The sequence below is a fragment of the Ovis aries genome, chromosome 11 (assembly GCF_016772045.2).
Source record: "Ovis aries strain OAR_USU_Benz2616 breed Rambouillet chromosome 11, ARS-UI_Ramb_v3.0, whole genome shotgun sequence".
NCBI classification, from domain to species: Eukaryota; Metazoa; Chordata; class Mammalia; order Artiodactyla; family Bovidae; genus Ovis; species Ovis aries.
The window spans coordinates 50,310,185-50,337,638 of record NC_056064.1 but is presented as its reverse complement, the minus strand read 5'-3'; the positions used below and the strand labels follow the sequence as shown (position 1 = coordinate 50,337,638).

General features: G+C 55.2%; 3 protein-coding genes across 14 annotated transcripts; 1 reads left to right on the top strand and 2 right to left on the bottom strand.

Annotated features, from left to right (window-relative positions):
* Positions 1-9,483: 9,483 nt before the first annotated feature.
* On the bottom strand, positions 9,484-13,571 carry RFNG (RFNG O-fucosylpeptide 3-beta-N-acetylglucosaminyltransferase). Its single transcript, XM_027974303.2, has 8 exons — positions 13,238-13,571; positions 12,647-12,695; positions 11,998-12,100; positions 11,735-11,888; positions 11,353-11,441; positions 11,080-11,245; positions 10,424-10,509; positions 9,484-10,350 (listed from the first exon to the last, which is right to left on the bottom strand). The coding sequence occupies exons 1-8, from the start codon at positions 13,517-13,519 to the stop codon at positions 10,269-10,271; spliced, it is 1,011 nt and encodes a 336-aa protein (XP_027830104.1). The 5' UTR covers positions 13,520-13,571; the 3' UTR covers positions 9,484-10,268.
* A 56-nt stretch (positions 13,572-13,627) lies between these two features.
* On the top strand, positions 13,628-18,825 carry GPS1 (G protein pathway suppressor 1). 8 transcript variants are annotated; one of them, XM_027974301.2, is made up of 14 exons: positions 13,628-13,690; positions 14,564-14,656; positions 15,190-15,371; positions 15,819-15,983; positions 16,105-16,240; positions 16,329-16,406; positions 16,587-16,644; positions 17,081-17,166; positions 17,376-17,470; positions 17,580-17,685; positions 17,773-17,853; positions 17,937-18,074; positions 18,145-18,279; positions 18,362-18,825. In XM_027974301.2, the coding sequence occupies exons 1-14, from the start codon at positions 13,658-13,660 to the stop codon at positions 18,434-18,436; spliced, it is 1,461 nt and encodes a 486-aa protein (XP_027830102.1). In that variant the 5' UTR covers positions 13,628-13,657; the 3' UTR covers positions 18,437-18,825. The 8 variants fall into 8 exon arrangements, with proteins under 8 accessions (XP_027830102.1, XP_027830101.1, XP_027830099.1 ...); XM_027974300.2 differs by having other exon boundaries at positions 16,584-16,644; XM_027974298.2 differs by having other exon boundaries at positions 15,693-15,983.
* A 202-nt stretch (positions 18,826-19,027) lies between these two features.
* On the bottom strand, positions 19,028-25,793 carry DUS1L (dihydrouridine synthase 1 like). 5 transcript variants are annotated; one of them, XM_012186395.4, is made up of 14 exons: positions 25,551-25,793; positions 24,466-24,959; positions 23,717-23,825; positions 23,150-23,200; positions 22,644-22,756; positions 22,086-22,168; positions 21,779-21,882; positions 21,440-21,584; positions 21,101-21,197; positions 20,936-21,024; positions 20,347-20,492; positions 19,853-19,890; positions 19,519-19,594; positions 19,028-19,418 (listed from the first exon to the last, which is right to left on the bottom strand). In XM_012186395.4, exons 2-14 carry the CDS (start codon positions 24,700-24,702, stop codon positions 19,279-19,281), a joined length of 1,428 nt encoding a protein of 475 aa, XP_012041785.1. In that variant the 5' UTR covers positions 24,703-24,959; positions 25,551-25,793; the 3' UTR covers positions 19,028-19,278. The 5 variants fall into 5 exon arrangements, with proteins under 5 accessions (XP_012041785.1, XP_004013103.1, XP_012041787.1 ...); XM_004013054.5 differs by having other exon boundaries at positions 25,555-25,793; XM_012186397.4 differs by having other exon boundaries at positions 21,479-21,584; positions 25,555-25,793.
* Between the last annotated feature and the right edge of the window lie 1,661 nt (positions 25,794-27,454).

The window sequence follows — 27,454 nt, the reverse complement described above, 5'->3', positions numbered from 1 at the left end:
CCATCTTTTTAACACGCAAACTTTGAAAAGAGGGTCAAGTAATTTAGAACTTGAATTGTTTTCCATAAGTATCAGTGAAAAGGGAAGAAACTTAAATTTTTTTAATTTAAATTGTTACTTATAAACTAGTGAGTTTTATATTGTGATATTTGATTCATAACTAAGTTTGGACAGTGAAGCGATGAGATCTCTCATTGTGTCTGGATGTATGTATGTCTCAGAATGTGCCTTGGATATTATTGCTGCGGTTAATTTGTAGAAGAGCTCTATTTAATTGGTTTAAAGAAAACTAAGTGCTTACAAATCAAACAATCCTAAATACAAGAGAAAGTAAGCAAAAATGAGTTTCAGGTTCATGTGAGCTGGGAAACAATATTAAGTTAATACCTGGTATTAATGTTTGATGATGCAAATTTATCAGTAAGGAAAGTAACTTGATGTGATGAAATTTCAAGGAAAGAAAAGAGATAAGAGCTTTGGGTGAGCTTTGAGAAATAATTATATATTGGAATCTTTCCAGGGGTACATATCAAGGGAATGATTTCAATGAGCCCTGACTCTTGAATCTTCCCATTGTCAACTACAAATCAGCACTTGCCAAGAGCATTTGCCAGTGACTGAACAACTACAAGGGCCTTTGCCATCTGCCTCTGCAGAGATTGAACCCTCTGCTGCTGCAGCTGCAGAATTTCGATACCCATGAGGGGAATTCAGGGTGGAGAGTGAGGCACGCTCTGCTCCAGGGAAACTGGTGGAACAGGTCTTTAGATAGTTCGATATTTTCAGGAACTGATTTCATGAACCCAATCCTCGAATCTCTTCGTATCTAGAAAAGCACTAGATCCCTTCATGGTGACATCAGCTCCTGTGATTAGCAGAAAACCTTTTGTAAAATAAGCCCTTGATTGTATTGAATACCCCCTTTATCAAAATCTTATACATTGACCTTCCCCCCACTGCCTCTTTGGAGCAGTCTCTCAGAGCTATCTGAGGTGCTGTCTCCCGGGCTACAGTCCCCTTTTTGCCCCAGATAAAACTTAACTCGCAACTCTTATGTTGTACACCTTTTAGTTGACACCATACATAGAAAAGTGCTAAATTCCTTAACTTGAGATGTTGCCTTCTAGGTTTGAAGTCCAAAAAAATTTCAACTTTTAGGTTGTGAATATTTTTAAGTCTACAGTTATAAAGTAGACACTTTCCAAAGTGGAATAAAAGAAGAAAAATCTCAACATTTGGAACACAGGCATTGATAACAGAAAGATCCATCTGACGAAGCAGTTGGAATGATCGTCACTCTTTTTTTCCACAAGACGTGGAATGGACATTGACAGTGGAAGATTGTTACAGGAAGAGCCAATTTTGACTCCATGTTGGATCTGTTTCTTTGACTTTAACCTTTGCTTTCCATTGTTTTTGTTAAAATCATACATAATGGCCTGCCTCATAATCCTGCCACTCTGCCTATTAAACTGAAGTGCCTTTATTCAGCTCACAGAGAGATAATCCGACCCTGCCCACCTGTGAATGGCTACAGAAAGAAGAAATTAATACATCCCCTCCCCAAGTGTGGCCGTGTCAGGAGACATTTGCTAGATTAATGGCCTTTTTACTTCCTCACTTCCTCCTCCTCTCTATTCTGCAAAAGAACCTGGCATCCGGGTCCCGGCAAGATGGTTGTTTTGAGACATTAGTCTGCCATCTTCTCGGTCTGCTGGCTTTCTGAATAAAGTCGTATTCCTTGTCTCAACACCTCACCTGTAGATTCATTGACCTGTTTTGCAGTGAGCAGAGTGAGCTCGAACTTGGTAACACTTCCAAAGGGTCTTCTGCCCTTGCTGATTTTTCAAAGTGCAAATGCTTTTCCCTCCTTCTCTTGAAAGATATTAAAATAATGACTTTCCCCTATAACTGTGTGCAGCACCCAGGAGCTATAATAGGGAAGAGCCTTGTATCCTTTGACAAATCAATTACCTAAGGCATATTGCCTATTAACTAAATTACACGTAATGGCCCATCTCTGGGAACCCTGCCTCCCACGTAAAGAGCATGAAGCTAAAATACTTTTGTGTAACTCTCACAAAATATCCCAACTAGGCCCATCTGTGAAAGGCTGTAGGCAGGAAGAAATGAACACATCCCCTCCAGAGGCTGGCTACAACCAGAACTTTCCCCCTCCCCTTTCAGTTTAAGAAGCTTGAATTCTAACTCTGGAAAGATGATTCTTTGGGACAGTAGCCCACTGGCTTCTCAGTCTGTCGGCTTTCTGAGAAAAGTTGCTAATCCTTACTCTCAATTTACTGGCCTGTTGTGCAGCAAGCAGTTCAAGCTTGGACTCAGAGCCACCCTCTCAAGCTGAGGGGCTTACCTTCCATATCTTCTCTATTTTTTATATTCCTCCTGTATGGTCAGGCCACTCAAGATGACTGTTCTCTCGCTTTCTGTACATCCCCTTTCCAACCAGTGCCTGCTTCACGTATAACCTAACACAAGACTGACCTTCGTACATACTTGCCCCAGGCTTCAGCTAGTGATTGTTCTTACTAAAGGATTGGTGAGGGGCATGCCCCTTTACTGGTTTCCCTGGTAACTAATGAGCCCATCTGTTGTCAATTCCCCTATAACTGGCAATCTTCCCTGTTCCCCCCATTCCCCAGGAGAGAAGTCTGCCACCATTTCCTGCTCTCTGTCAGCTGCACAAGGTAGGGTGTTACTTCGGACCTGGAAGCTCCCCAATCTGTTAAACCGCTGATGGCTCTGTTGCTGACTCTTGGTTCTTCTGTCTTGAAGCTGGCCAAGCACAGCTCTTAGGCCTTTGGAATACAACCCAACACCTTTTTTATTTAATTTTTCTTCTTCCCCTTAGTGCGTGTGCTAAGTTGCTTCAGTCGTATCCAACTTTGTGCGACCCTATGGACTGTAGCCCACTAGGCTCCTCTGTCCATGAGATTCTCCAGGAAGAATACTGGATTGAGTTGCCAGGCCCTCCTCCAGGGAATCATCCACACCCAGGGATAGAACCCATGTCTCTTATGTCTCCTGCATTGGCAGGTGGGTTCTTTACCACTGGGGCCACCTGGAAAGCTGTGTCTCCCCTTAGTACTCCTTCCAAAAACAGTTTACACTTATGGACCTTGTTTCACATTCCATAAAAGTTATGAGTGATTCTAGCTGCAAACAAGGTGATTAACACTGGCTGAAATGTTTCTGTCATAATAACAAGTGCACAATGAGTATCTGGCACCAGCAACATCAGAGACCCAGTATCTTTCCCTCAGTCCACTTGGTCAAACAGAGTAGGATCCTGTGGGGCCCTCCCAGGTACAAATCCTTTCTCTATTCCCCGTTTCTTGTTTGTAGGAAATAGACTTCATTCAGCCTCCTTGGCCTGGTATCCTTGAGCCCCAAACCACTGATTCAAACAGTAGTTAAGGCAGGGAGCTGGTTTTAGAAAAGGCAGAGGAACCAGAGATCAAATTGCCAACATCCTCTGGATCACTGAAAAAGCAAGAGAGTTCCAGAAAAACATCTATTTCTGCTTTATTAACGACGCCAGAGCCTTTGACTGTGTCAGTCAGTCAGTCAGTTCAATCGCTCAGTCGTGTCCGACTCTTTGCGACCCCATGAATCACACCACGCCAGGCCTCCCTGTCCATCACCAACTCACAGAGTTCACTCAGACTCACGTCCATCGAGTCAGTGATGCCATCCAGCCATCTCATCCTCTGTCGTCCCCTTCTCCTCCTGCCCCCAATCCCTCCCAGCATCAGAGTCTTTTCCAATGAGTCAACTCTTCGCGTGAGGTGGCCAAAGTACTGGAGTTTCAGCTTTAGCATCATTCCTTCCAAAGAAATCCCAGGGCTGATCTCCTTCAGAATGGACTGGTTGGATCTCCTTGCAGTCCAAGGGACTCTCAAGAGTCTTCTCCAACACCACAGTTCAAAACCATCAATTCTTCAGTGCTTAGTCTTCTTCACAGTCCAACTCTCACATCCATACATGACTACTGGAAAACCATAGCCTTGACTAGATGGGCCTTAGTAGGCAAAGTAATGTCTCTGCTTTTGAATATGCTATCTAGGTTGGTCATAACTTTCCTTCCAAGGAGTAAGCGTCTTTTAATTTCATGGCTGCAGTCACCATCTGCAGTGATTTTGGAGCTCAAAAAAATAAAGTCTGACACTGACTGTGTGCATCACCACAAACTGTGGCAAATTCTGAAAGAGGTGGGAATACCAGACCATCTGACCTGCCTCTTGAGAAACCTATATGCAGCTCAGGAAGATACAGTTAGAAGTGGACATGGAACAACAGATTGGTTCCAAACTGGGAAAGGAGTACATCATGGCTACATATTGTCACCCTGCTTATTTAACTTATATGCAGAGTACATCATGAGAAACACTGGGCTGGAAGAAGCCCAAGCTGGAATCAAGATTGCCAGGAGCACCACCGTTATGGCAGAAAGTGAAGAGGAACTGAAAAGCCTCTTGATGAAAGTGAAAGAGGAGAGTGAAAAAGTTGGCTTAAGCTCAACATTCAGAAAACTAAGATCATTGCATCCCTTCATGGAAAATAGATGGGGAAAGAGTGGAAACAGTGGAAACAGTGTCAGACTTAATTTTGGGGGGCTCTAAAATCACTGCAGATGGTGACTGCAGCCATGAAATTAAAAGACGCTTACTCCTTGGAAGAAAAGTTATGACCAACCTAGACAGCATATTCAAAAGCAGAGACACTACTTTGCCAACAAAGGTCCATCTAGTCAAGGCTATGGTTTTTCCAGTAGTCATGTATGGATGTGAGAGTTGGACTGTGAAGAAAGCTGAGCGCCGAAGAATTGATGCTTTTGAACTGTGGTGTTGGAGAAGACTCTTGAGAATCCCTTGGACTGCAAGGAGATCCAACCAGTCCATCCTAAAGGAGATCAGTCCTGGGTGTTCATTGGAAGGACTGATGTTGAAGCTGAAACTCCAATACTTTGGCCACCTCATGCAGAGTTGGTTCATTGGAAAAGACCCTGATGTTGGGAGGGATTGGGGGCAGGAGGAGAAGGTGATGACAGAGGACGAGATGGCTGGATGGCATCACCAACTTGATGGACATGAGTCTGGGTAAACTCCGGGAGTTGGTGATGGACATTCACCAACTGCGTGGTGTGATTCATGGGGTCGCAAAGAGTCGGACACGACTGAGCAACTGAACTGAACTGAACTGACTGAGGTCAGTCATACATCTCTGTAACATCAATGCCACAGAGCTCAGCAAACCCATGGGTCTCTTTCCATGTTCCAGCTTCCCTGGCTGTTATGGTGGCCATGTGATTTCTTTCAGCCAGTGAAATATGAGAAATTAATGTCACTTCTGGGCTTAGGTGGTGTGAATCTGGTGCCTTCATTCCGCTTTCTCCTCCATTTCACCTGGACAGTCTGAGGGGGACTTAAACTACATGATGCTGGGCTCTGAAGATAGAAGCAGCCTGAGTTCCTGATTCACCAATTAGAAGAGAGCCGCCCGTGCATATCACAGTGTGACATGGACAAATTTCCTTAGAGGGCTTAGTGGTTTCCGCAGCACAGCCTAGCTCATTCTGACTAATACTTTCTCTAAGTTGGCTTTTTTTTAATGATAGAAAATTAATTAGTAAACTAATGCTGGCACCATTTGCTGAAAAGACTTTTCCCCTTAAATTGCTCTGATGACTCTATTGGGAGCTCATGATGGTAGAAGCGTGTATCTGTGACTGGGTTCTGCTGCATGTCCCATGGATCCATCTGTTGGTCCCAGTGCCAGCACCACAGTCTCCATACCGTAGCTCTGTGAAATGAAAGTCATATTTTTATGCCAAGACCAGAGATATTTAAACAAAAAATCTTCTCGGCCCTTTGGCCTACCTTCTCCCCTCACTGTGCATCGTGTGTCTGCAATAGGCATCACGCAAACCTCCCCCATCAGCAGGAATACCGGCTCAACTACAAAGAGCGACATTCTCCCAGCATCAACTAGACAACTCCTGAAGAGACGGCACTCCTTCTCCACCTCGTATGGGGTCACGTGACTCACTAGCATGACACTTAGATCTGGATCATGTGAACTGTCAATCATACATCATTTGGGGGTCTTCCCTGGTGGTGCGGTTCAGTTGGTAAAGAATCTGCCTGCAGCACAGGAGATTTGATCCCTGGATTGGGAAGATCCTTTGGAGAAGGAAATGGCAACCCACTCCAGTATTCTTGTCTAGAAAATGCCACGGACAGAGGAGTCTGGCAGGCTACAGTCTATGGGGTCGCAAGAGTCGGACACGACTTAGTGACTGAACTGCTGGCGGTGCAGTGGTTAAGAATCCACCTTGCAATGCAAGCTCCACGGGTTTGGTCCCTGGTCAGGGAACTAAGATCCCACATGCAGTGGAGCAACTAAGTCAGAGCACTGGAACTACTGAGCCCGAGAGCCAAAACTAGAAAGTCTCTGTGCCACAAGCAGAAGACCCCGCGTGACGGAATTGAGATTCTGCATGCCGCAGCTGAGACCCGATGCAGCCGAATAAACTGGCTAGTTAATGAGTATTTTAAAAATATGCCATTGGATGTATGGCCCTCTGTCTCAAAAACTTATATAACTGTGCCTTGACATCTAACAGATGGCTCTCAGAGCTTTCTGAGATGCTCTTCCTGGGTTATAATCCTCAAATTTGGCTCAAAAAAAATTTCCATTTCTTTCATATATCAAGAGATTAATTTTTCATCAACATCTCATAGTAGGTTTTGACGTCAGGCTAAATCCTTTAACTTTGTTCTTTTTCAAGTTTGCTTTTGAAAAAAAAATTATTTGGCTGAGCTTGGTCTTAGTTGTGGGTTGCAGGGTCTTTGATCTTCTTTGCAGCATGCAGGATCTATTTCCCTGATCAGGGATGGAACCCCAGGCTCCCTGCCTTGGGAGTGCAGGGTCTTAGCCACTGGACCACTAGGGGAAGTCCCTCGTGTAAAATTTAGATTCAACTGGTCAATTTTTTTGTAGTGTGTTTGTCTGATTTTGGTACCAGAGTAATACTGGCCTCATGAAATGATCTGGGAACTGTTCTCATCTATTTTCTGGAAGATCGTTAAGACTGATGTTATTCCTCCCCCAAATGTTTGATAGAATTCACCAATGAAACCATCTGATCCTAGAGATTTTTTATGGACTATTTTTGTCAAATTCAAATTATGTAATAAATATAGGACTATTTCAATTTTAAATTTCATCTTGGTTTACGTTTTAAATAAAATCTTTATTGAGACATCACTCACATATCAAAAAGTGTACAGTTTTGAAGTGTATAATTCACTAGAGTTTTTTTGTTGTTGTTGTTACATTGACAAAATTATGTAACTATCACCAAAATCTAATTCTAGAATAAAGTTAGGTCCCATTGAGTTTCTTGCTTTACTCTGCACTGCCCTCTGCTGTCTTCATCCTCTGGGTATCTCTGGGGTGGAGCCTCACCTAGTGCAACCTCAGTTGGGGACGGCTGCATCTGATGACTCAAAATTTTCACCATTGTTTGTCTGAGAATGACCAGGAAAATAAGTACTGGTTTGAGGGTTACAAATAAGTTTTATTATGTGAGTGAATTTGGAAACACGGAGTATAAAGAGGATTGACTCTTTTCAATGGAAGCTCAGGGCTTCCCTTGTGGCTCAGCTGGTAAAGAATCCGCCTGCAAAAAAGAATCTGCCTGCAATGTAGGTAGACCTGGGTTCGATCCCTGGGTTGGGAAAATCCCCTGGAGAAGGGAACAGTTACTCACTCCAATACTGTGGCCTGGAGAATTCCATGGATTGTATAGTCCATGGGGTCGCAAAGAGTTGGACAGGACTGAGCAACTTTCACTTCACTTCACTTCACTTCAAAGAAAGCTCATACGCGTTAGCAGTTACATCCTATACACCCTGGTTCTCTCCAGCCTCAAGAGCTGGTTCATTTTGCAGATCATCATTCCTCTGGCATGCAGTGATGTGGGATGGACTGATGCTTAGCAAACAGTTTTCCAAAAAAATGTCAGATGGAGGGCTAAGTACACACAATTTAATTCTGAACCTTAATTACCAAACTTTTAACTTTTTCTGATTATACATAGTGTATGTCTATCATACAACATATTTTGATACTGGTAAAATATCAAAAAATAGAAAGAGAAAACAAGTCAACCCTCAAGGAAATCAACCCTGAATATTCATTGGAAGGACTGATGCTGAAGTTACAATACTTTGACCACCTGATGTAAAGAGCCGACTCATTGGAAAAGACGCTGATGCTGGGAAAGATTGAAGGCAAAGGAGAAGCAGGTGGCAGAGGATGAAACAGATGCATCACCAACTTGATGGATGTGAATCTGAGCACACTTTGGGAGATAGTGAAGGACAGGGGAACCTGGCATGCTGCAGTCCATGGGGTCACAGAGTGGGACACGACTGAGCAACTGAACAACAAAGGAAGAGGAAAAGAGCATCTTTACCAATTTTGCATTTTTTTCAGGCACAATCACATATAAACATTTTTGTGTTTTCTTTGAGGCTTTTTTCTGTCTGAACAATACATGGACCACCCATTCTGGCAGACCATGCTGCAGCCTCGGGATGCCTGCCAGTCCCACCACTCCTTGGAGGTGGTTCGGAGGCTTGGGGGTGACTGTTCCTCTGGACCCGGTAAGAGAGGAGTCTGTACCTCTGAGGTGGCCCTCGCCCAGAGATCCAGGCCTGAAGTGGCTCCAGCCAGGAGAGGGACATTTTGGTCCAACTGATGCTGTCCTGGTTCTGTGCTGTGGATGCCCAGTGGACTGGGGTCTTGAGGGCTGTTACATAGTCCACATCTGGGAACACGATGGTAGGGGGTGGCTGCTGCACATGGACACTTCCTGGTGACCTGCTGTACACCCTTCTTCAAGTAACCTCGCTCGGCCTGACCACCAGTGAGTGCTGACTCCAACCTGCTTACCGGGTGTTGCTGGCCTGTGCTGCGCACGTACACCTGCCCACATGTATACAGCAACGTGCATTCATACCCACATACATACACACATTTACACAGCAATTCACAGATACATGCAAGTACACGTGTGGACACCCATGCACACAGGCACACGCACTCATGTGTGCGTCTGTTCATGCTGGCACAAACACACACACACATAGTTCCACAGTATGCTGAAAAGGCAAGTCTTAACAGGCAGTCTGCCTTCTGGAGCAAGGTTTGTCTTGCTTGCATCATTCCCCGCAGGAACCACACCTCCACACCCCACATACTCTTTAGCTCACACTGAAGAGCCCAGTGGGCAGCTTTAGGCTCAGCTGGGCCGGCAAGGCTGTAAGGAACACAGATCTGCCTGGGAGGGAGCTGGTCTCGGGCAGTGCCTTCATGGGAAGGAGCTAGATGCTGTGTGGCCCTGCCTGGAGCTGAGCTGCCAGGTGTCACTGGTTAATTAACACAATGACCAACAGAGAGTAACAATCCAGCCTTTATTCACTTGTTGCAATAGCAGCGCCAGAGACCAGAAGGCAGGTGCTGGTTCCCCTTGTTCTGTTCCCTCCTCCTGTGGAAAGGCACTGTCAAGGTCAGTGTGGGTCAGCTGGTGGGATGGGGATGTCTCACTGCAGAGGGGGCCCCAAACAAAAGGCTCCTGCCGTTTCATGGACTTGCGGCCCCCGGGACAGGGAAAGGATGGAAAGTACTGAGCAATGAGTCAGAGCGGAGGAAAAGTGTCTTTGAGATCCCTCAGGAAGGACCTCTCAGCCAAGAGAAGGTGGCCTCTGAATGGAGACAACCTGGCTAGGAGTAAGCTGCACCCAAGAGCACAGCTGTCCAGAGGGTCTGCAGCCTTGCGTGCAGTTCCCCGTGGAGGCAGAGGCCCTGGCTGGGCTCCAGTGGGAAGGGTGGCATCCCAAGAGAACAGTAAGTAAGGCGTCCGGCAGTCACCTCTAGGGGGCAGCATCTCGCACACCACCCTGGCCTAGAATCCTGTCTCCCGCAGGTGAAGGAACAGGATGGAGCCCTGGAGGCGGATGCCAGCCCCCTCCCAGACGCCCAGCACTGTCCTCCTCTCCCACAGCGCCAGGTCACCCGGGCCCGCCCGGGGCTGTGGGGAGGCCTGCTGGGCGCCCGTATCTCCCTGGATGAGGGCCCGGCCGTCGCCGCCTGGAGTAGCCAACTGAGCCCAGGAGGGGGCAGCACTGTTCCAGCACTGTTCGCCCACTTGCACCTGGGGCAGAGCCAGGCTTTCGGGTCTGGGATCACCGAGGGGCGAGGTCGCTCTGCTTCTGCACGGGACACCAGTCCGTGTCCGGGTAGAGAAGGCAGTGGATGGACTTAAACCTGGGAGGGAAGTGGGGGTCAGGCTGCGGGAGGGGTGCGCTGGCCCTAGCACTCCTCCCCACGGCCCGCTCACCGCGTGGGATCCTGCTGCAGGCTGAAGCCCCCAGCCACGTTCACCACGTTATGTGGGTTCTCGGGTCCCCCGTAGCTCAAGGTGACCTGGGGGAGGAGAGGAAGCAGAGTCACTCTCAGGGCCGGCGCCTCCTATCTTGTTCTCCAACAGAGACGGTGCTTGGCCTCCTGGATTCCAGGGACCCCACTGCCCCACCCGGAGTCAGCATTCTTAGGGCAAGCTCAGAAACACCACGGAAAGGTGATGGGGCCTGATGGGGGCTGAGCAGTGTGGCCAGCACAGCAGATACCTGGGGGAGGCCGCTGGCACACGTGTAGGGGCGAGAGGTCCTGAACCCCCTGCCTGGGCCAGGTCTGTAACACTAGTCATGCCCAGACCACTGTCCCCAGCCCTGCTACCCAGGGCTGCCCTCTGGGAAGGTGCAGCAGCTGTTCCTTACAAACAGGCCCTCATGTGAGCCTGGGGGTCCCCCATGGCTGGGACTCCGGGTCCCAGCAGCCTGGATTCAGGGTCCACGAAACTTTGCTGTCATGCTGGGACCCACGGCTGTCTCACCAGAATCTCTCCCTGAGCCCTTGCTCAGCTGGGGGGAGCCACGGGGCCACGGCCCCCGTGCAGGGACGGCCATGGACTCGGCAGGGGCCCAGCTGGCCTACCTGCTGGAGCAGGGTGTCGGGTGACAGCTTCTGTAGGTTCTCCAGGTGGGAGTGGAATAGCGAGCTGTGCAGCAGGCGAGCGCCCAGCAGCCCCTCCACGATGTAGCCCACCGTGCAGTCGTCTGGCAGCCGTACCCGCTCGGCTGTGCTCATGAAGCCGCCCAGGCTGGGGAGCAGAGGGGGGACAGGTCAGCGACTCTCCAGCCTTGGGGAACCCCAACCCCCAACCCACAGCAGCCAGCACCTGCGTCCCCCCCGCCACGCCTCCGTCACCTGGCCCATGGGCTCATCTTGAGAGCAAGGCCTCTACTTAGGCAGAACCCGGCCCCACCGGTAGCGAACCAGAACTTGACCGTGGTCACCTGAAAAGGAGGGAGCCACTAGTCAGGGTCCCTCACCCTAACTCTTTATCTGGACACCCTGAGAACTGTCCTTCAGCTGTCCCTTAACTGCTTCCAGGCCCGGGGGCAGAAGCTCCCCAAGGCACAAGAAGACAGGGGCTTCCACAACTCAGTTGCCTGAGGCTCCAGCCCCTCCTGTCTTGCCCCAGTTCCCAAAACACCCCATCTGGGTGGACTGGGCATCAGCCCCAGCCCTTCCTTGCTGGGGTCTCTATACTCTCAGCTGCCCCTCCCCGCTTCGCCCCAGCACGCACGGTTCCACCTCCCTGGATCCTCTCGGTAGCCTCGATGGGGTGGTCCAGGCTGGGCCGCCCCAGGTAGATGTCCTGGCTGGGTGAGAAGGTGGACAGCAGCTGCAGCAGGCCTTTGGGGTTCACATAGTTGTCATCATCCACGTGGCAGAACCACCTGGGAACGTGTAGAAGTCTGGAGCCAGGCTGGGCCCTGAAGGTGGGGGCAGGGAAGCCCCTGACCCATGTTGGGGCCCAGCCTCCCTTGGCCCTGGGCCACCACATACTTGCGTCCGGACTCAATAAACTTGTCGTATTCCACTGACATCTTGCAGCACAGAGCCTGGCGGGTGTGCACGGCAGAGCAGTTGGTGTTGATGACGTGGCCACCTGCCCATTGGAGAAACGGAAGCTTGAGGGCTGGGGTTAGACCTGCTGCCAGCACACCCCACTAAAGTTGGGCTAAATGCCGCTGGCTGGCCGGCACGGGGCCTGTCCTGTTCAAGACCATGATGTCAGACCCAATCACAGTCCTGTCTTGGCCTTGCTCAGTTGACCCTGTTGCCGCCATCTGAGGTCCAGGCAGATGACAACCACTTGGAATCCCATGAAAGCAAACCCACCAGGAAACAGGACTGAGAGGCTGGACCATCCCCATCAGGGTAGGCCTGGAAGGCATGGTTCCCTGCTGGCCCTTCTTCAGGGGACGTGGCTCCAGCCAGAGGCCCTGGGAAGTCAGCCAGTAACCAGAGCGCAGCTGGAAGGGTGGACCCTGGATGCCAGGCTCTGTTCTCTACCAGCTGTATGACCCTAAGCAGGTGCCTTAATTTCTCTGGACCTGTGTACACAGCAGGGGGCTGCGTGGCATTGGACCGAGAGATAGCTGAGGAGACCCTTCAGACACGGCAGCTGGGCTGGGCTGGGGAGGGCACTCACCTCCCTGGAGCTGTAGTTCAGGGTCGTCCCCGTCGGTAAAGATAAACGTCTGTAGAGAGATGGCCTGTGAGGTTTCAAGGGGCAGCCCTCCACCCCAGGGACTCTGGGCCTGGCAGAGCCTTGGCCTGGTGAGCAAGGGTGAATGAACCTGGACAGGCAAGCCTGGGCTTGGGGATCCAGGAGAAGGGAGGGTGGTGAACCAGGGACAGCCTGCTCTACCCGCAGCATCCCCAGTGCTGCCAGGGCCAGGCTTGCTCTTGCTGGAGGAGTTTCTGGGGTCTCAGCCCAGTGTCAGCTGGGAGAACCCACTCAAGACTAGAGCCTGAGAAGGGGCAGGAGAGGGTGGGCATTGGGGGTCCTGGGTCCCTGTGTTCTCAGGCCTGGGGCCTGACAGCCATGTTGGGGACACATCTGTGGGTAGGGGGTCTTGGGGTGGATCCTGGGTGAGGTCCAGGGCAGGGTGCAAGTTGAGGATGAAGGAGTGGGGATCTCAGGGCGTGCGAGTTTGCCAGAGGCGGGGGCTGGGCGGGGGGGTGGTGTCCCGAGTCAGCGGGGGTTCCGGAGTCGGCGGGGTCCCCGGGCGAGACCCACCTGCCGTCGGGCCCGGGAGATCCAAGTGCGCAGCAGTAGCCCCAAGCGCGGCCCGTGGTTTTTTCGGGTGGTCTTGACTGCGATGAAGACGTCTTCGGGCCGCAGGCGGGGGGCGGTGGCGGGCCGGGCAGGGGGCGCGCGCGGGCCGGATCCGGGGGCCAGGGCCCGGGTCGGGGCTGGCGCGGGCGCAGGCGCGCGGGGCAACGGCAGAAGCAGCAGCGCACCCAGGGCCGCGGCCAGCGCGAGGCAGGCCCGGCAAAGTGCCCTCCGCGCGCGGCTCATGCGGCCGCGGGACCCGCGGGCACCGCCCGGCCAGGCGCGCCGCGGCCCCTTTAAGAGCCGCCCCGCCCACGCCGCGACCCGGAAGTCGCGGCGCGCTGCCCCGGAAGTGGACTGTGCGCCGCGGCGGGGTGGGCGAAGATGCCGCTGCCGGTTCAGGTGTTTAACTTGCAGGTAACGAGCCGCGGCCGGCGGCCCCTCCGCGTCCCCTCCGCCGGGCCGGAGCGGGGCCGGCCGTGCGCGCCCCTCGCGCGGCGTCCTTCTCGCGCCCGGCCTCCGGCCGCAGCGTCCCTCCCGTCGGCCCCGGCAGGCCCGGCGCGCTAACGCTCTCTCTCCTTCAGCAGCCAGCCAGCTCTGTGTCAGGGTCGGGGGGTGCAGAGAGTCAGGACAGAATGCAGGGTGGCCCGGCCCCCCGCGCGGCCGCGTCGTCAGTGGCAGATGTGCACTGCACCCCTCCCAGCGGTAGGTCAGAGCTCTTCCTGCCGGGCACGGCCGGGGACTTCAGCCTGAGCGCCAGCCTGTCGGCCTGTACGCTGCTTTATGAGGTACCTTCCAGGACAGGGGCCGGGACCAGCCCGCCCGCCCGCCGGGCTGCGCAGGGCGCCCAGGTGCCCCACTCCCGCCTCCCGGCCGCGACTGCGGCCCGGTCCAGCCGCGGGACTTGCCCAGCGCTGCGGCTCCGGCTGCTCGGCCGCGCCGGGGTCGAGGCCGCCCGTGGCTTGGAGGAGGCTGCTGTCAGGATGGTGGCTGGGAGCGCGTAGCGACCCTTGGGGGTCCCTGGGCAGTGGTCCTCCGGCATCTGGTTCCCGCCCCAGAGATGGGCCATCATGGTCCGGCCGAGCGTTCAGCTCTTGAGCCAACAGTCTGGCCAGGAACCCCATCCCTGGTGTGGCGGCGCGGGACTTGGTGGGCAGTGGGGAAGGTCTTGGGACAGAATCCCGCCCGCCTGGGAGATGGCGGGCAGAGCTGAGCTGGGCACAGTGAGGGCCTCTCGCCCTCCCTGGGCTTCTCCCCCTCAATGTGCCAAGGTGACTGCCCGTGTTGCAGGGGGCCGTGGAGCCCATGCAGATTGACGTGGACCCCCAGGAGGACCCGCAGAATGCGCCCGATGTCAACTACGTGGTGGAGAACCCCACCCTGGTATGGAGTCTGGCGGGCTCTCCTCCGGGGTGGGTCAGGGGCTGGTTGGAGTGTCAGTCCTGTCGGGAAGTCCCAGGCTAGGCTCCCTGACCACATCTTTTTCTAACTCAGAAACCTTTAGACTCTGTTGTTCAGTTGCTCAGTCGTGTCTGACTCTGCCACCAAATGGACTGAAATATCTAGTTGCCCGTTTTAATGGGTTGCTGGCCTCCTCCAGACCCTGCAGCTTCTTCTCCCCCACATGGAGAAGCACCTTGCGCCAGGCCTCTGAAGGTCAAGTCTCATTGTGAGGACAGGTCTTCCTTGGGCCCACCTTGGGAAGCCCTGCCTCCTCATTGCTCACCCACATGGCTGTGACCATTCACCCCCAGGGCAGAGCTTTACTCCAGGCCCGTGCACTGGCCCATCCTGAGTGGTCTTTCCTCGGACCCCAGACAGTGGTTGATTTGGTGTCCACATATCCCGGCTCCTGATCCACTGGCAGGGGCTTGGGGTCCAGGGTCCCAGCTTGCACAATCCACCTCTGCCCCCAGGATCTGGAGCAGTATGCGGCCAGCTATAGTGGCCTGATGCGTATCGAGCGACTGCAGTTCATTGCTGACCACTGCCCCCCTCTGCGAGTGGAGGCCCTGAAGATGGCCCTGTCCTTTGTGCAGAGAACTTTCAATGTGGACATGTATGAGGAGATCCACCGCAAGCTCTCAGAGGCTGCCAGGTGAGGCCAGGGCTCAGCAAGGTGGGGCAGGGACAGGGTGTAGTGTATGGCCAGCCCAGGCAGGGGCCTTTCTTGTGTTCCTGCAGCATTTGGCTCCAGAACACAGTGATCTGGCTTTCTTGTTGAAAAGCCAGGAGGGGGTGGGGAACGGCTCACTGGGCGAGATTCTCACTCTCCCTGCTGGGCATTCAGGCTCTCTCCACATCTGCACGCGTGTGTGTGCGTGTGCAGTTCTGACGCCGGGCAGAGCCTGTGGAGATGGCAGCTTCTTGCTTCTCGGCACAGCCGTGTGACTCATTTCTTGCTGGGCTTTCCCGCCAGGCTGCGGGCTCCTGCTGTCACAGCTGCCCCTGTGCCAACTGGGCGCTCTCCCGATGGGGGTGAGGGCCGCTGGGAGGCACCCGCCCCCCCTGCACGTGGGCCCCTGATGGCCAGGTCCTCCCTCAGGGAGCTGCAGAATGCGCCTGATGCCATCCCCGAGAGTGGCGTGGAGCCCCCACCCTTGGACACAGCTTGGGTGGAGGCCACGAGAAAGAAGGCCTTGCTGAAGCTGGAGAAATTGGACACAGATCTGAAGAACTACAAGGGCAATTCTATCAAGGAGAGCATCAGGTATGCCCAGGGGGCTGGGAGGTGGGCTTCATCAGGAGAGCTTCAGGTGTGCCCTTGGAGTTGGGGGTTGGACAGCCAGTCCTATGGCCCAGCCAATGACCACTTGTGCCTGGACCCACAGGCGTGGACATGATGACCTGGGTGACCACTATCTGGACTGTGGGGATCTCAGCAATGCCCTCAAGTGTTACTCCCGGGCCCGGGACTACTGCACCAGCGCCAAGCATGTCATTAACATGTGCCTCAATGTCATCAAGGTGGGCCCAGGGTGGGTGGCCCTGGGGCAGCAATGCCAGTGGGCCAGGAGGGGGCGCCCAGGCTGAGTGCATCCCATCTGCCTGCCAGGTCAGCGTCTACTTGCAGAATTGGTCTCATGTGCTGAGCTACGTCAGCAAGGCAGAGTCCACCCCGGAAATCGCGGAGGTAAAAAGATAGCTCTCCACCCCTCAAACCCTGATCCAGGAGCCCTGACCACTACTGACCCTGGTGGGCCCCATCCTCCTGGAGTCTGCCTCTGCTCCTCTTAGGCTGGAACTGGGTGCCTGGGAGTTGCTGCGGGTATGGAGGGCATGGGTCGCTCACTTGTGCCACCTTCTGCAGCAGCGTGGGGAGCGTGACACCCAGACTCAGGCCATCCTCACCAAGCTCAAGTGTGCGGCAGGTAAGGACCCTGGGGCATAGGGGCAGGAGGGCACCCCAACTGACCCCAGCCCAGGAAGCACATAAGCCCCAAACCTGTGCTGCACACACCTGACACTTGCCCGACTCACGTCCCCCTCGGGGAGGTCGGGGGTAGTAACCTGTGGTTGGGGGTAGAGGCATTGCCTTCTGATAGCTGCCATCCTGGCTGGTTACCCCCACTTCCATCCCCGTGCCCCCCGTCACCACTATTCCCACCCCGTCAGCTGAACAGCTCGGGTGCCCTTTGCAGTAGTAACAGCAGCTGCTCGGCCTCCTTGGGTGCCTTGCTCTCCCAGAAAGCTGCTGATGCTGGCCGACGAGGTTGCCTCTCCCTCGCCAGCGTTTCTGTCCCAGGTGCGCCTGTTGATGGGCAGCTTCCTCTGGGCTTCATCCTTCCTCCCCCTGCTGCCCCCCAGGCTTGGCTGAGTTGGCAGCACGCAAGTACAAGCAGGCTGCCAAGTGCTTTCTGCTGGCTTCCTTCGACCACTGCGACTTCCCTGAGGTGAGGGGCGTGAGGGTGTCTGGGGAGACCTCACTGGGACTTGGGAAGCAGGCTGAGGGCTCAAGAGTTGGGCTCTCTGTTGGGGGCTTATCCTCATGAGGTCCTGGGCATTCTGAGGGGCCGATGGGTGAGCTGGGGTGGGCCTGGCCCAGACTTCCGTGCCGCCTGCCGCTGGCCCCAGGCCTCTGATCACCTCCCTTGCTCCGCAGCTGCTCTCCGCCAGTAACGTGGCCGTGTACGGCGGCTTGTGCGCTTTGGCCACCTTTGATCGGCAGGAGCTGCAGCGCAACGTCATCTCCAGCAGGTGGGTGGAGGGTGGGGTGCTGGGCCCTGCAGCCCCGCTCCTGTGCCCCCGGCTGCCTCCAGGGCGGGTGGGTGGGCAGGGACAGCTCTGAGGAATCTGGCATCTGCAGCTCCTTCAAGTTGTTCTTGGAGCTGGAGCCACAGGTTCGGGACATTATCTTCAAATTCTACGAGTCCAAGTATGCCTCGTGCCTGAAGATGCTGGATGAGATGAAGGTGAGGGGCCTGGCCTGGCCTGGCTGGGAGGGTGGGCAAGTTCAGAAGGCCTGGGGCAAGCTGTCCCTGATTGGCTGTCCTCGCCAGGACAATCTGCTGCTAGACATGTACCTGGCTCCCCACGTCAGGACCCTGTACACGCAGATTCGCAACCGGGCGCTCATTCAGGTGAGCATTCTGGTGGAGGCTGAGGCCAAGGCAGGGCGCTACGAAGGCATCTTTGGGTAACTCATGTCCCCTCTGCTCTGCAGTATTTCAGCCCCTACGTGTCAGCTGACATGCGCAAGATGGCCACAGCCTTCAACACCACAGTAGCGGCGCTGGAGGATGAGTTGACGCAGCTCATCCTGGAAGGGCTCATCAATGCCCGCATCGACTCCCACAGCAAGGTGGCCAGACTCAGGGCCGTGGGGTGCAGGAGGGGGACCTTGGGCCCCACTGAACCTTGCACCTCCACAGATCCTGTATGCCCGGGACGTAGATCAACGCAGCACCACCTTTGAGAAGTCTCTGCTGATGGGCAAGGAGTTCCAGCGCCGTGCCAAAGCCATGATCCTACGGGCGGCCGTTCTGCGCAACCAGATCCACGTCAAGGTGTGGGCAGGGACAGCCCTGGGACTGGGGGTTGGGACGGGTGCACACACTTTCCTGGTCTGAGCCTTTGTGTCCATTGCAGTCCCCTCCCCGGGAAGGGAGCCAAGGGGAGCTGACACCGGCCAACAGCCAGTCCCGGATGAGCACCAACATGTAAGAGCAACCTCTGTCTCCAGGATGGTCTGCGCACCCCCACCCTGCCCACCCCCACCCTCGGACTCCTGGGCCTCTCATCTGCTCCAGCAGCACCTCCGGAGGTGTTGCCTGTGGCCCACCTGCAGGGGTCTGGCTGCAGATGACGCTAGTCCTTGGCGCCCCCGCCTGGGCTTTCATGTGCCCAGACTCTCATGGCCCCTCCCCCTTGCTGCACCTTGTCAGGGGCCCTGGGGAGGAGGTGGGCTTTGTGAAGGAGAAGCTGACAGGGCTCACCCACATGGCACCTGGGCCCCCAACCTGGCAGCGCGGCCTCCCAGCCTCCATGTGGGCACATCATTTGAGGTTGCAGCGTTGTTGAATCTTAGTCCATTAAAGGGCAGCCTGAGAACAGCCCCTGGCACCACTCCTTCCTGTCTCCGTGGGGCCCCCTTCCTCACACTCTACTTGGCTTTGCAGGGCTGAGGTCAGCGCGTGGCCCTCCGTTAGGCAGGTCTCCATGGCTAAGAAGATGAAGGCAGGCGGTGCCTTGCCCACTTCCCCTGTTCTAAGGTTGGCCCCTACTGGCCTCAATATTCAGGTATCAAAAACGTCCCATCTTTGAAATGGTTTATTGTTCATCTTGAACACACGCGGGCTGTGAGGATGGGCAGGTCCAGCCTGGGAGCCTGCTCCTCGGTGCAGCATCTCCGGGCCCCCAGCATGGGCCGAAGGGAAGACCAGCTTATCCTTCCGTGTGAAGTAGCAGGAGGTTCCCTGAGTAAAGGCGTTTCCTTAAGTGGGACGTGGGTTGAGGCTTCAGCAGCAGGCCTGAGGGGGTGGCACATGGGGCTACAGCTGCCCTTTTTAGGCAAGGGCACTGCCCACAACCTCAGGGAAGCCACCTGGTTCTCCAGGCCCAGCCTGCTGTGGTTCCTGCAGCCGTGGCTGGGCACCCTTCCAGGCCAGAGACCTCTCCAATTTGGTTTTAAAAAGCAGTCCGTGACCTGGCAGAGGGGCAGGAGGAGGGAAATGGGGCTCAGGAGGCTGAGGCTCCACTGCCCACCGGGGAACGGGGTGGTGCTGATGGCGGCAGGCGCTCCTCACCTGGGCAGTCAGCGGTCTCTTTGAAAGCTCGCTTCTTGCAGCAGCCCCGGCATAGGTTAAACACACACCTGTTGCCCTGGACACAGAAAAGCTTGTGAGCCAGGGGCTAATACCCGTTCCTTGGCCACCCTGTAGCCTGAGTGAGTAGCCAGGAGCATGGAAGAGCTGTCCTGAGGCCAGGCACAGCTACTTTACAGGAAAGAAGCCCCCCCTACTATGGGCTGTGGCCTGACTTCCATCAGCACAGACCGAAAAAGGACTGCCCGTCAGGTCCCCACCCATCCTGGGGCTGGGCCCTGCCCTAGGTGTTAACAGCCAGGACAGACAGACTCACCTTTGGGTTTCCACACTGATCACACTTTGCGTATTTTGCTGAGAAAAGAGCAAAAGGAGGCACTGTTTGAACTAGGCGAGGCCACCCACCACTGCCACCTCTCACATGTAGCCCTGGATAGGCGTCCCTGCTCCCTTAGGGCGGGCAGAGGACACAGCATACATGGTCCTGCTGGGAAACCTCATCCCACCCACCCAGGACCCATGGGTTCCATGCCCCGTGCTGTGTGCCTCCCACCTGAAGGTCCTTCCTGGGCACGGCAGCCACTAGCGCTACTCCTGCCTCTCGAGCTGCTTAGGGCAACAGCTGAGGGACTGTGGCAGGCAGGATCGCTGGCTGGCTGTGGCCTCGGGGAACCCACTAGTCTCCTTAGGGGCTGCAGGGCCCTTCCTGCTGTACTGCCCACAGCTTAGGAAGCAGCAGAGCCACCCGACCGTGGGGGACCTGTTAGGGGCTGGCCTTTTCCCCAGACTCCAGTGGTGGGAGCCACTTACGCTTCAGCGAGGGGTCAAAGGTCTTGTGGGGGTTCCTTAGCTTCTTCTTCTGCTTGTTCTTGGATAAGACATCCGTGGTGCCCTCCTCCTCCTCCAGGGCCCGCTTGCTGCGGGCACCTCCATTCTCCTTGCTCCCCTCCTTGGGCCTGAAAGTGGGGATGATGGGCAGAGCTGAGGGACACCCATGAGAGGTAGCCCACCAGTCACAGTCCCTAGATGAGGATGCATGTGCAACTCTGCTGAGGCCCGAGCAGCCAGCACAGAGGCTGGGACACCAGTGTCTGAACCCTGGCTAGGGCTGTGGCTACAGAGGACAGCCCAGCCTCACTTCAGAAAGTCCAGATGAAGCTAGAGAGGGTCTAGCTGATCCCAGGACAAATCCACTCAGGGTCAGAGGACCTTAGAGAAGCCTCATATGGAAAAAGCGATTTAAATAAAACAGCACAGGCTTACAAGGAAGGAGGCCCCTAGTTGTCAAGGGATGGAGCTGAGCCTCCAACAGGCCCACCAAGGCTGGGCAGCAGGCAGAAGAATCCCCTCCTCCGTGTAACACCTCCCACCCAGGTCAGCCCATGTGCAGGAGGCTCACCCTGGCCGGAAGTAGGGCTGGCAGATCCAATGAAAAAAAGGCAAGCCTCCTGAAGGCTTCTCTCCCTCCTTCTGCCTGGATATATCCTCCTGGAAAAGCCCAGAGGGCCCTCAGTAAGAGGCCCGAGACCAAGTCTCTCCCACCACACGGTGGCCCAGCACCTACCTGACACCGCAGCTTCAGCTCCTGGCTCACTGCAGCAATGCCCTCCAGGGTCTTCACTTTGGCGAGCTCCTCTCGAAGCTGCTGATGCACCTGCAGCCTGATACAGACGCCCCATCGGAGAGCCAGCTCAGCCCCCACCTCCCAACTGCTGACCCTGAGCCTTGGGCACAGAGGGGCACAATCTCTCCTCCCACCCAACCTCACCACGTCACTGTGGTCCTCCCAGACCTGACCTGGTGGCAGGTGGGGGTTTTGTGAATGTGGACAGCTCGTCTTAAAAACCGCAAAGGCCCCAGGCAAGGCTCGATCAGACAGCCTCTGCCATGGGAGGTGACTCACGTGTGGTGCCACAGCTTAAAGAGATGGGCCCGGACGTACGAGAGGGGGCAGGGGTGCTGCCGCACGATGTCCAGGTACTCCTCGGCCAGCTCCCACACGGCGGGGCTGCGGCCCTCGAACAGGGCAGGGTTGTGCAGGTTTCCCTCTGCAGGGGAAGGTGACGCAAGGCTCAGGGGCCCCCGTGCCTGGCCATTCCCGGGGCAAGGCTGGCCACTGGCCTGAGAGTGCTGGCCAGTCAGGCAGATGGAGGCTCCTCAGCTGGGCCAGTGGTGCCACGATGTGGACGGACCCCCCAAGCACCTGACGGTGGACCAGCTGCAGGCGAGGGCACAGCCTCACCTGCACTCATGACCCCTTGTACCCCTGTGTCCTGGATGCAGCGCTCCACGTCCCGCAGGCACTGGATGTTCCCGTTGGCGAACACAGGTATGGCCACCGCCTTCCTGTCAGGGAACAGGACAAGCAGATACTCAGAAGGATGCTGTTTCCCCCAACCCTGGGGGCAGTACCAGGCCCCCAAACTCCATCCTCCCACTGTGCTGCTCACCCTCAGGCCCTGTGCCCTCATCTCGTGCCCAGAGGGCTGAGGGCCTCGCCTGGGGGCTGGGCTGTCTCCCCGCCCTGGGTTCACTCTGTGTCCACTCACCGCACAGCCTTAATGTGCTCCCAGGACGCGGTGCCTGACAGGGGACCCTTCTGCTCCTTGGTGCGCCCGTGGACAGTCAGCAACTAGAGCATAGGAGCACCTGGTTCAGCTCCACTTGCAACTGCAGCCCCCAACACTCCAGCGTACCCCCTGCCTTTGGCTTTTCGGGCATCGGCTTCCCTCACTCCTCTGGGCCACACACGGGCCAGCTGACGCCCTGGGAGTGCTGCCTAGGACTCCCATGTCAGAGCTGTCCTGTCCTTTCAAGGGCCAGTCCTCTCCGCAGTGGCAACACTCCTGCTGCCAAGGTTAAAGGTGTGAGGGAGGAACAAGCACCAGCCTGACCCCAGGACTGGTGGGGGTGGGTAGGGAGGTGATTCAGGCCCAGCACCACCCCTAGGCAATACTGGCCTCTTGGACGCAAGCATGGGACTTCGCTGCCTGCATCAGGCCTCACCTAAAGGTCACTGATTCCTGCCCATCCCAGGGGCAAGCCCTCAAGGGGCGTTTTTGGAGGTTCAGAAGCAGTATGGAGCCCTGGAAGCCCACAGTCCTCACCTGGCAGCCAGCCTTTTCCAGCATCTGGGCATATCTCACGGTCTTGTCAATCTCTGGGAAGACGCGGATCTTGCATGTGACAGGAACAGAAAGCCTTTCGTGGGCTAGCAGAACTGGGGAAGGGCAGAGTCGGCTCCTGAGAGAACTGTGCTGCCACCTTCAAGCAGGCTGTGGGGACCCATGGCTAAGCCCCAAAAGAACACAGGCTCCGCAGACGCCCCGCACTGCTAACAGGGAGCTGTGAGTTGTGCCTCAGACAACACTGGAAGAGGTGGTCCAGGCAAGGATGCCTCCCTCTAGTGCAGTCTTATTTGGTTCGAAGGAGGGCAACAGGTATGGGACAGGCGACTTCACAGCCGCCCTCTACAGCAGGAAGGGGGAGGGCACACCGCCAGGAGGACTCTGCCAGCTACTGTTCTCTCCTGAGCCCTGCTAGGCTGTCTCAGGCTTGCCACCCAACCACAATGTGGCCCCAAGTCCCCGAGGGCAGCACAGGGCCAACTCACTCATTCTCTGGAGCAGGTCCCACTCCTCCTGCAGGAAGGCGCCATAGTGACCTGCGAGGAACAAGCACAGCCTCTGCTCCCTCCCCCTGCATCCACACTGGCCTCCACCTGCCTGGCCACGTTCTTTCAGTTGGGCGGCCTGAGCTCAAGGGTGCTGAGCTGAGTGCCCACCCTACATGGTCCCTGACCAACCAGGAACTCCTCAGGCCAGTGAGGGAGAAAGGCTGAGATGCCAGGGCAGTGGCCACTGGTGCCCGAGGCAGCACAAAGGTAGAGGAGGGACTCTTCAGCAAAATACATTTATCCAGAGGGAGCCCAGCAACTTCCTGAGCATGGAGGAAGTGGCCAGCCCCTGACGGCCAGGTGAACCTTGCCCCCTACCCCCAGCGACCGAGAAGGGCCGCCTTGCAGAGGGAGGAGCAAAGAAAGGGCCGACGTCAGAAAGCTGCCAGAGGAAGGGCCAGGCCCTCAGCCAGCTCACCCACACACCTGGCATCTCTGCACTCCAAGCCTTGCGCTAGCCGAAAGCCGGTACTCAACGCAGAACCCCAGAACAGGAACTCTTACCTCGTTTGGCGATCATCTGTGGGCAGCCCAAATTCAGGTCGATGGCATCACAGTAGTCCTGAGCCAAGAGAGCTGCCTGGACAAACACCTCTGGGTCATTGGCACAGAACTGGAAGAGACATGAAAGTTGCCACAAGCCCCAGCCAGGCCCTGGTACGAGGGCTGCCCAGGGGTTCATAGGTGACCCAGCGAGGGTGTGGCCCCAGCGGATGACTGCAGGATGGTATCCTATCTTAGATGTATACAATATGACCAAGCTAGAGACTTCCCTGGTGGTCCAGTGGTTAAGATGGCATGCTTCCACTGCACGGGACACGAGTTCAAATCTCCGGTTGGGGAACTAAGATCCCACATGTCACACAGTGTGGCACACACACAAAAAAAGGCAACGTGACCAAGCTAGGATGCACCCCCATACCACCAGCAGGGCAAGTTACAGATTCACACAGTCCTCCCAGATGTAGCAGAAAGCCAGGATCACTGACTTTGCCAAGAGCAGAGCTGTTCTGTCTGTCTGATAAAGAGGGGGCACTTGGGGTGATGTCAAGGGGGCGGGAGGGAGGGCCTGCAAATCTTCCCCGGCACCCAAGCCATCCATTTGCCAAAAGTCTGAGGCAGCTACTGGGGAGAGGTCAACCTCTGCAAGAACCAGCCTGCTGTTGCCCCTCTGATCTCGGAAAGTCGGGAAGCCTTTTCTGGAAAAGCCCAGGAAAGGGTTCTCGGCCAGCGTTGGAGGCTGGGCCGCTAACCTGTACAATGAGAGGCCGGTCCTCAGGGCACACATCGCAGTACAGGTTCTCCTTGCGGTAGTTGGCATCACGGACAAAAACCTGGGCATGCAGCATGGGTGTGTAGCACAGTTGGGCCCCATGTCGGCGGCTCAGAAGCCTCCAGGCCAGCTCACTTTGGTCCACCATGGGGGCCACCACGTGGCGGGCCCCCCGAAGGGTGCGGCTCCAGAACTCGAAGCCTTCCAGCTTTGGCATTGCCTTCACACTGAAGGGCAAGACCACGGGCTCAGCCGCAGCCAGTGGAGCGCAGGTGCAGGAGGTGACCCCCTCAAGGCTGCTCTAGCGCTGCCTGATGGTCACAAATGCGGGTGCTAAGGGTGTCGGCTGATGCAGGACAGGAACTGACGCCTCATTGCCATCGCCTTCCAGTGGAGACCGTGGACAGGTTACTCAAACTTTCTGCGCTTTAACCTCTCACTTCTTAGCGGGATTAAGATGTCTGCCTGGCAGGACTGGCATGAAGAATAAATGGAACAGTGAGTGATGTCCTGTCAGTGCTTTGCCCAGGGGAGGCCATCACAAAAGGCAGCTACAACCCACAAGGCCTGGAGACCCCCACCAAGGCAGGACCACCCTGTGGCGACCCCACCAAGGGGCACAGGGCAGTCACCTGGACACTCTGCCCTCCTCTGGGTGTCAGATGTATAAAAGCACTACGAGGACGTTCCCTCTGGCTTATCTTACCCATGCCTGGCCGACCTTATCAGAGACACTGTTCCCTACAGTGACTTAACAGGTGGTAGGTAGCCTGAGGCTTACAATCGAAACCCCAAAGGAACAGATCGTGACGAGGGGCTCACTGTCAGAGAACACCCACCTCCTGTACTACTTTGGGAGTTATTAAGCAGGGTCATCGGCTTAACAACTGCCTAAGCGCCCAGCTGTGGGTTTATTTTCGGGAACTGTGAAGCTACATGTAAAAATCAAGATGATGCCCACAGAGGCCTGGACACGAGGCGCCGAGCGCGGGGCCTTCCACCTCCACCCGAAGGAAGACCCCCGGGGCCCCAGAGAACCGCGGGTCAAACCTGAAGGGAACCTACCTACCTGGGCGGAGCCGAGCCACCTGGGCGCCCGAACCGGGTCGCGGCTCCTTTCTACGCAGCTGGGCCCTTCGGAACAGGGGGGAATAGCCAGGGGCCCACTAGGGGTCCCACCGGGAGCTCCGGGGATGCGGCTAGGGTACCGCGGAGTGAGGATCCTGGGCTCGCAGCGCGACTTGAGACCGCCACGCTGGGGCCGCCACCCGGCCGCCGCCGGGCCCAGGGCTCCGCGCTGGGGCCGCCGGGAGGTGCTCCGCCAGGCCGTTCCGGGCGGCCCGCGGTGCTGCGAGAAACGCATTCCCGGGAAACCGCGCCCGGCTGCTGAAGGGCCCGCCGCGCGGCGGAGGGGCTGTGTGCGGAGTCGGGGTCGTAGACTAGAAGTCCACTCCTCCGGGCGCGGCGGGGCAGTTTCGCAGAGGTAGGGCCGGACAGGGGCCGCCGGGACTCTCCCCTCGCTTGCGGGGGCTGGTTATCGCCCGGTGCCACCGTACCCGAGCTCCCGCCCTCCCCAGCAGATGCTCGGGGCTGAAGTCCTCTCTTCGGCCCCCACGCGGAATCTCATAAAGATCTTCGAAGGACCAAAAATCTCTGTTTTATTTCGGAAAGCAAACACCGCGTGAAATTCCTGTCCCGCGGCCCCCAAAGCGCCGCGCTCGGCCTCCCAGACCCACAGAATTCTTCATGGTAAACTTAAGACGTGCGAGAGCCACCGGGTTAGCGAATATAATAACAACCTTACCTCCTGCTCATTCTCCTAAATACTCGCTTCCCTGTCCTAAAGAAACCGACTGATCCTCGTTTCCCCCTTCTCCCTCCCTTTCTCCTATTACCTTTGGTACAGAAACCTCTACCTCTGATTACTGAGTGTCTGTCTTCTGTATCCGCCAGAGGGTTGTGAATATACTTTCTTCCTGTTCACCTGTCTTTTGTCAATTTAATTTGCAGGACCCCTAAACAGTCCCAAAAGGGAAGAGGGAAAGTTTTTCCTTTAGCAGAACCAAGTTTCATTTTATCATTTCATCCTTAAGTATCTCAGTATCCCCCAAAGACAGGAATTTTTAGAGCAGTATCATTAACACACCTGAAAATCCCTATGTCCTAAGATCAAATATCCATCCTTGTGTGTCCAGTATGGCAGCCAGCTGTCACATCTTGAGTGCTGGAATGTGGTCTGAATTAAGACGTGCTATAACAGGAAAAAGACACACCAGGTTTCAAAGTCTTAGGGGAAAAAAAGTAAAAGTTAATTGATAATTTAAAAAATATTAATGATATGTTGAAATTATATTTTTTATATTGCATTAGGTTACATATGAGTGCCTAATATGGCAAAATCCCTGGTGGCTCAGATGGTAAAGAATGTGTCTGCAATGCAGGAGACACCGGTTCGATCCCTGGGTGGATTCCCTGGAGAAGGGAAAGCTGCCCAATCCAGTGTTCTCACCTGGAGAATTCCAAGGACAGAGGAGCCTGGTGGGCTACAGCCCATGGGGTCATAAAAAGTCATACAGGACTGAGAGACTAAGACTAACACTTTTTCTTTTTTTCTTTTTTCAGGTTAAATATATTATTGCAATTAATTTTATCTTTTTAACTTTCTTGAAATGTGGCTACTGGAAATTTTACATTTACATACGTGGGTGGGATTTGTGGCACAGCAGATTGAGGAGCTCACCAAATTTCTTCCCAAAAAAGCAAAGATAAAACTGGACCAAAAAAAAAAAAAAAGGACAGAATTGTTAAAAGCAACCATTTCAGGACTCTGGAAGTTGATCAAATTTCGTACCATATTTGAAAAGCACTTATTTAAAAAAAAGAACCGCACATCTATGAGAAGACCAGTGGGAGTCTATGATTTCAGTATTGTACAACTTTTATTTCCTCCCTTCCACTGGTAACTCCAC

Coding starts and splice junctions, on each gene's coding strand:
- RFNG (XM_027974303.2), bottom strand. CDS start 13,519: ATGAGCCGCGCGCGGAGGGCACTTTGCCGGGCCTGCCTCGCGCTGGCC. Junction 11,442..11,734: donor GGATCCAGGGAGGTGGAACC/GTGCGTGCTGGG, acceptor CCTCCTTTTCAG/GTGACCACGGTCAAGTTCTG. Junction 10,510..11,079: donor CCGACACCCTGCTCCAGCAG/GTAGGCCAGCTG, acceptor CTCCTCCCCCAG/GTCACCTTGAGCTACGGGGG.
- GPS1 (XM_015098899.3), top strand. CDS start 13,909: ATGCAGGGTGGCCCGGCCCCCCGCGCGGCCGCGTCGTCAGTGGCAGAT. Junction 16,407..16,583: donor CCACCCCGGAAATCGCGGAG/GTAAAAAGATAG, acceptor CACCTTCTGCAG/CAGCGTGGGGAGCGTGACAC. Junction 18,280..18,361: donor GCAACCAGATCCACGTCAAG/GTGTGGGCAGGG, acceptor TGTCCATTGCAG/TCCCCTCCCCGGGAAGGGAG.
- DUS1L (XM_012186395.4), bottom strand. CDS start 24,702: ATGCCAAAGCTGGAAGGCTTCGAGTTCTGGAGCCGCACCCTTCGGGGG. Junction 22,757..23,149: donor GGACCTGCTCCAGAGAATGA/GTGAGTTGGCCC, acceptor GCCCTTCCCCAG/TTCTGCTAGCCCACGAAAGG. Junction 20,493..20,935: donor CAGCCCTACTTCCGGCCAGG/GTGAGCCTCCTG, acceptor CCCCACTTTCAG/GCCCAAGGAGGGGAGCAAGG.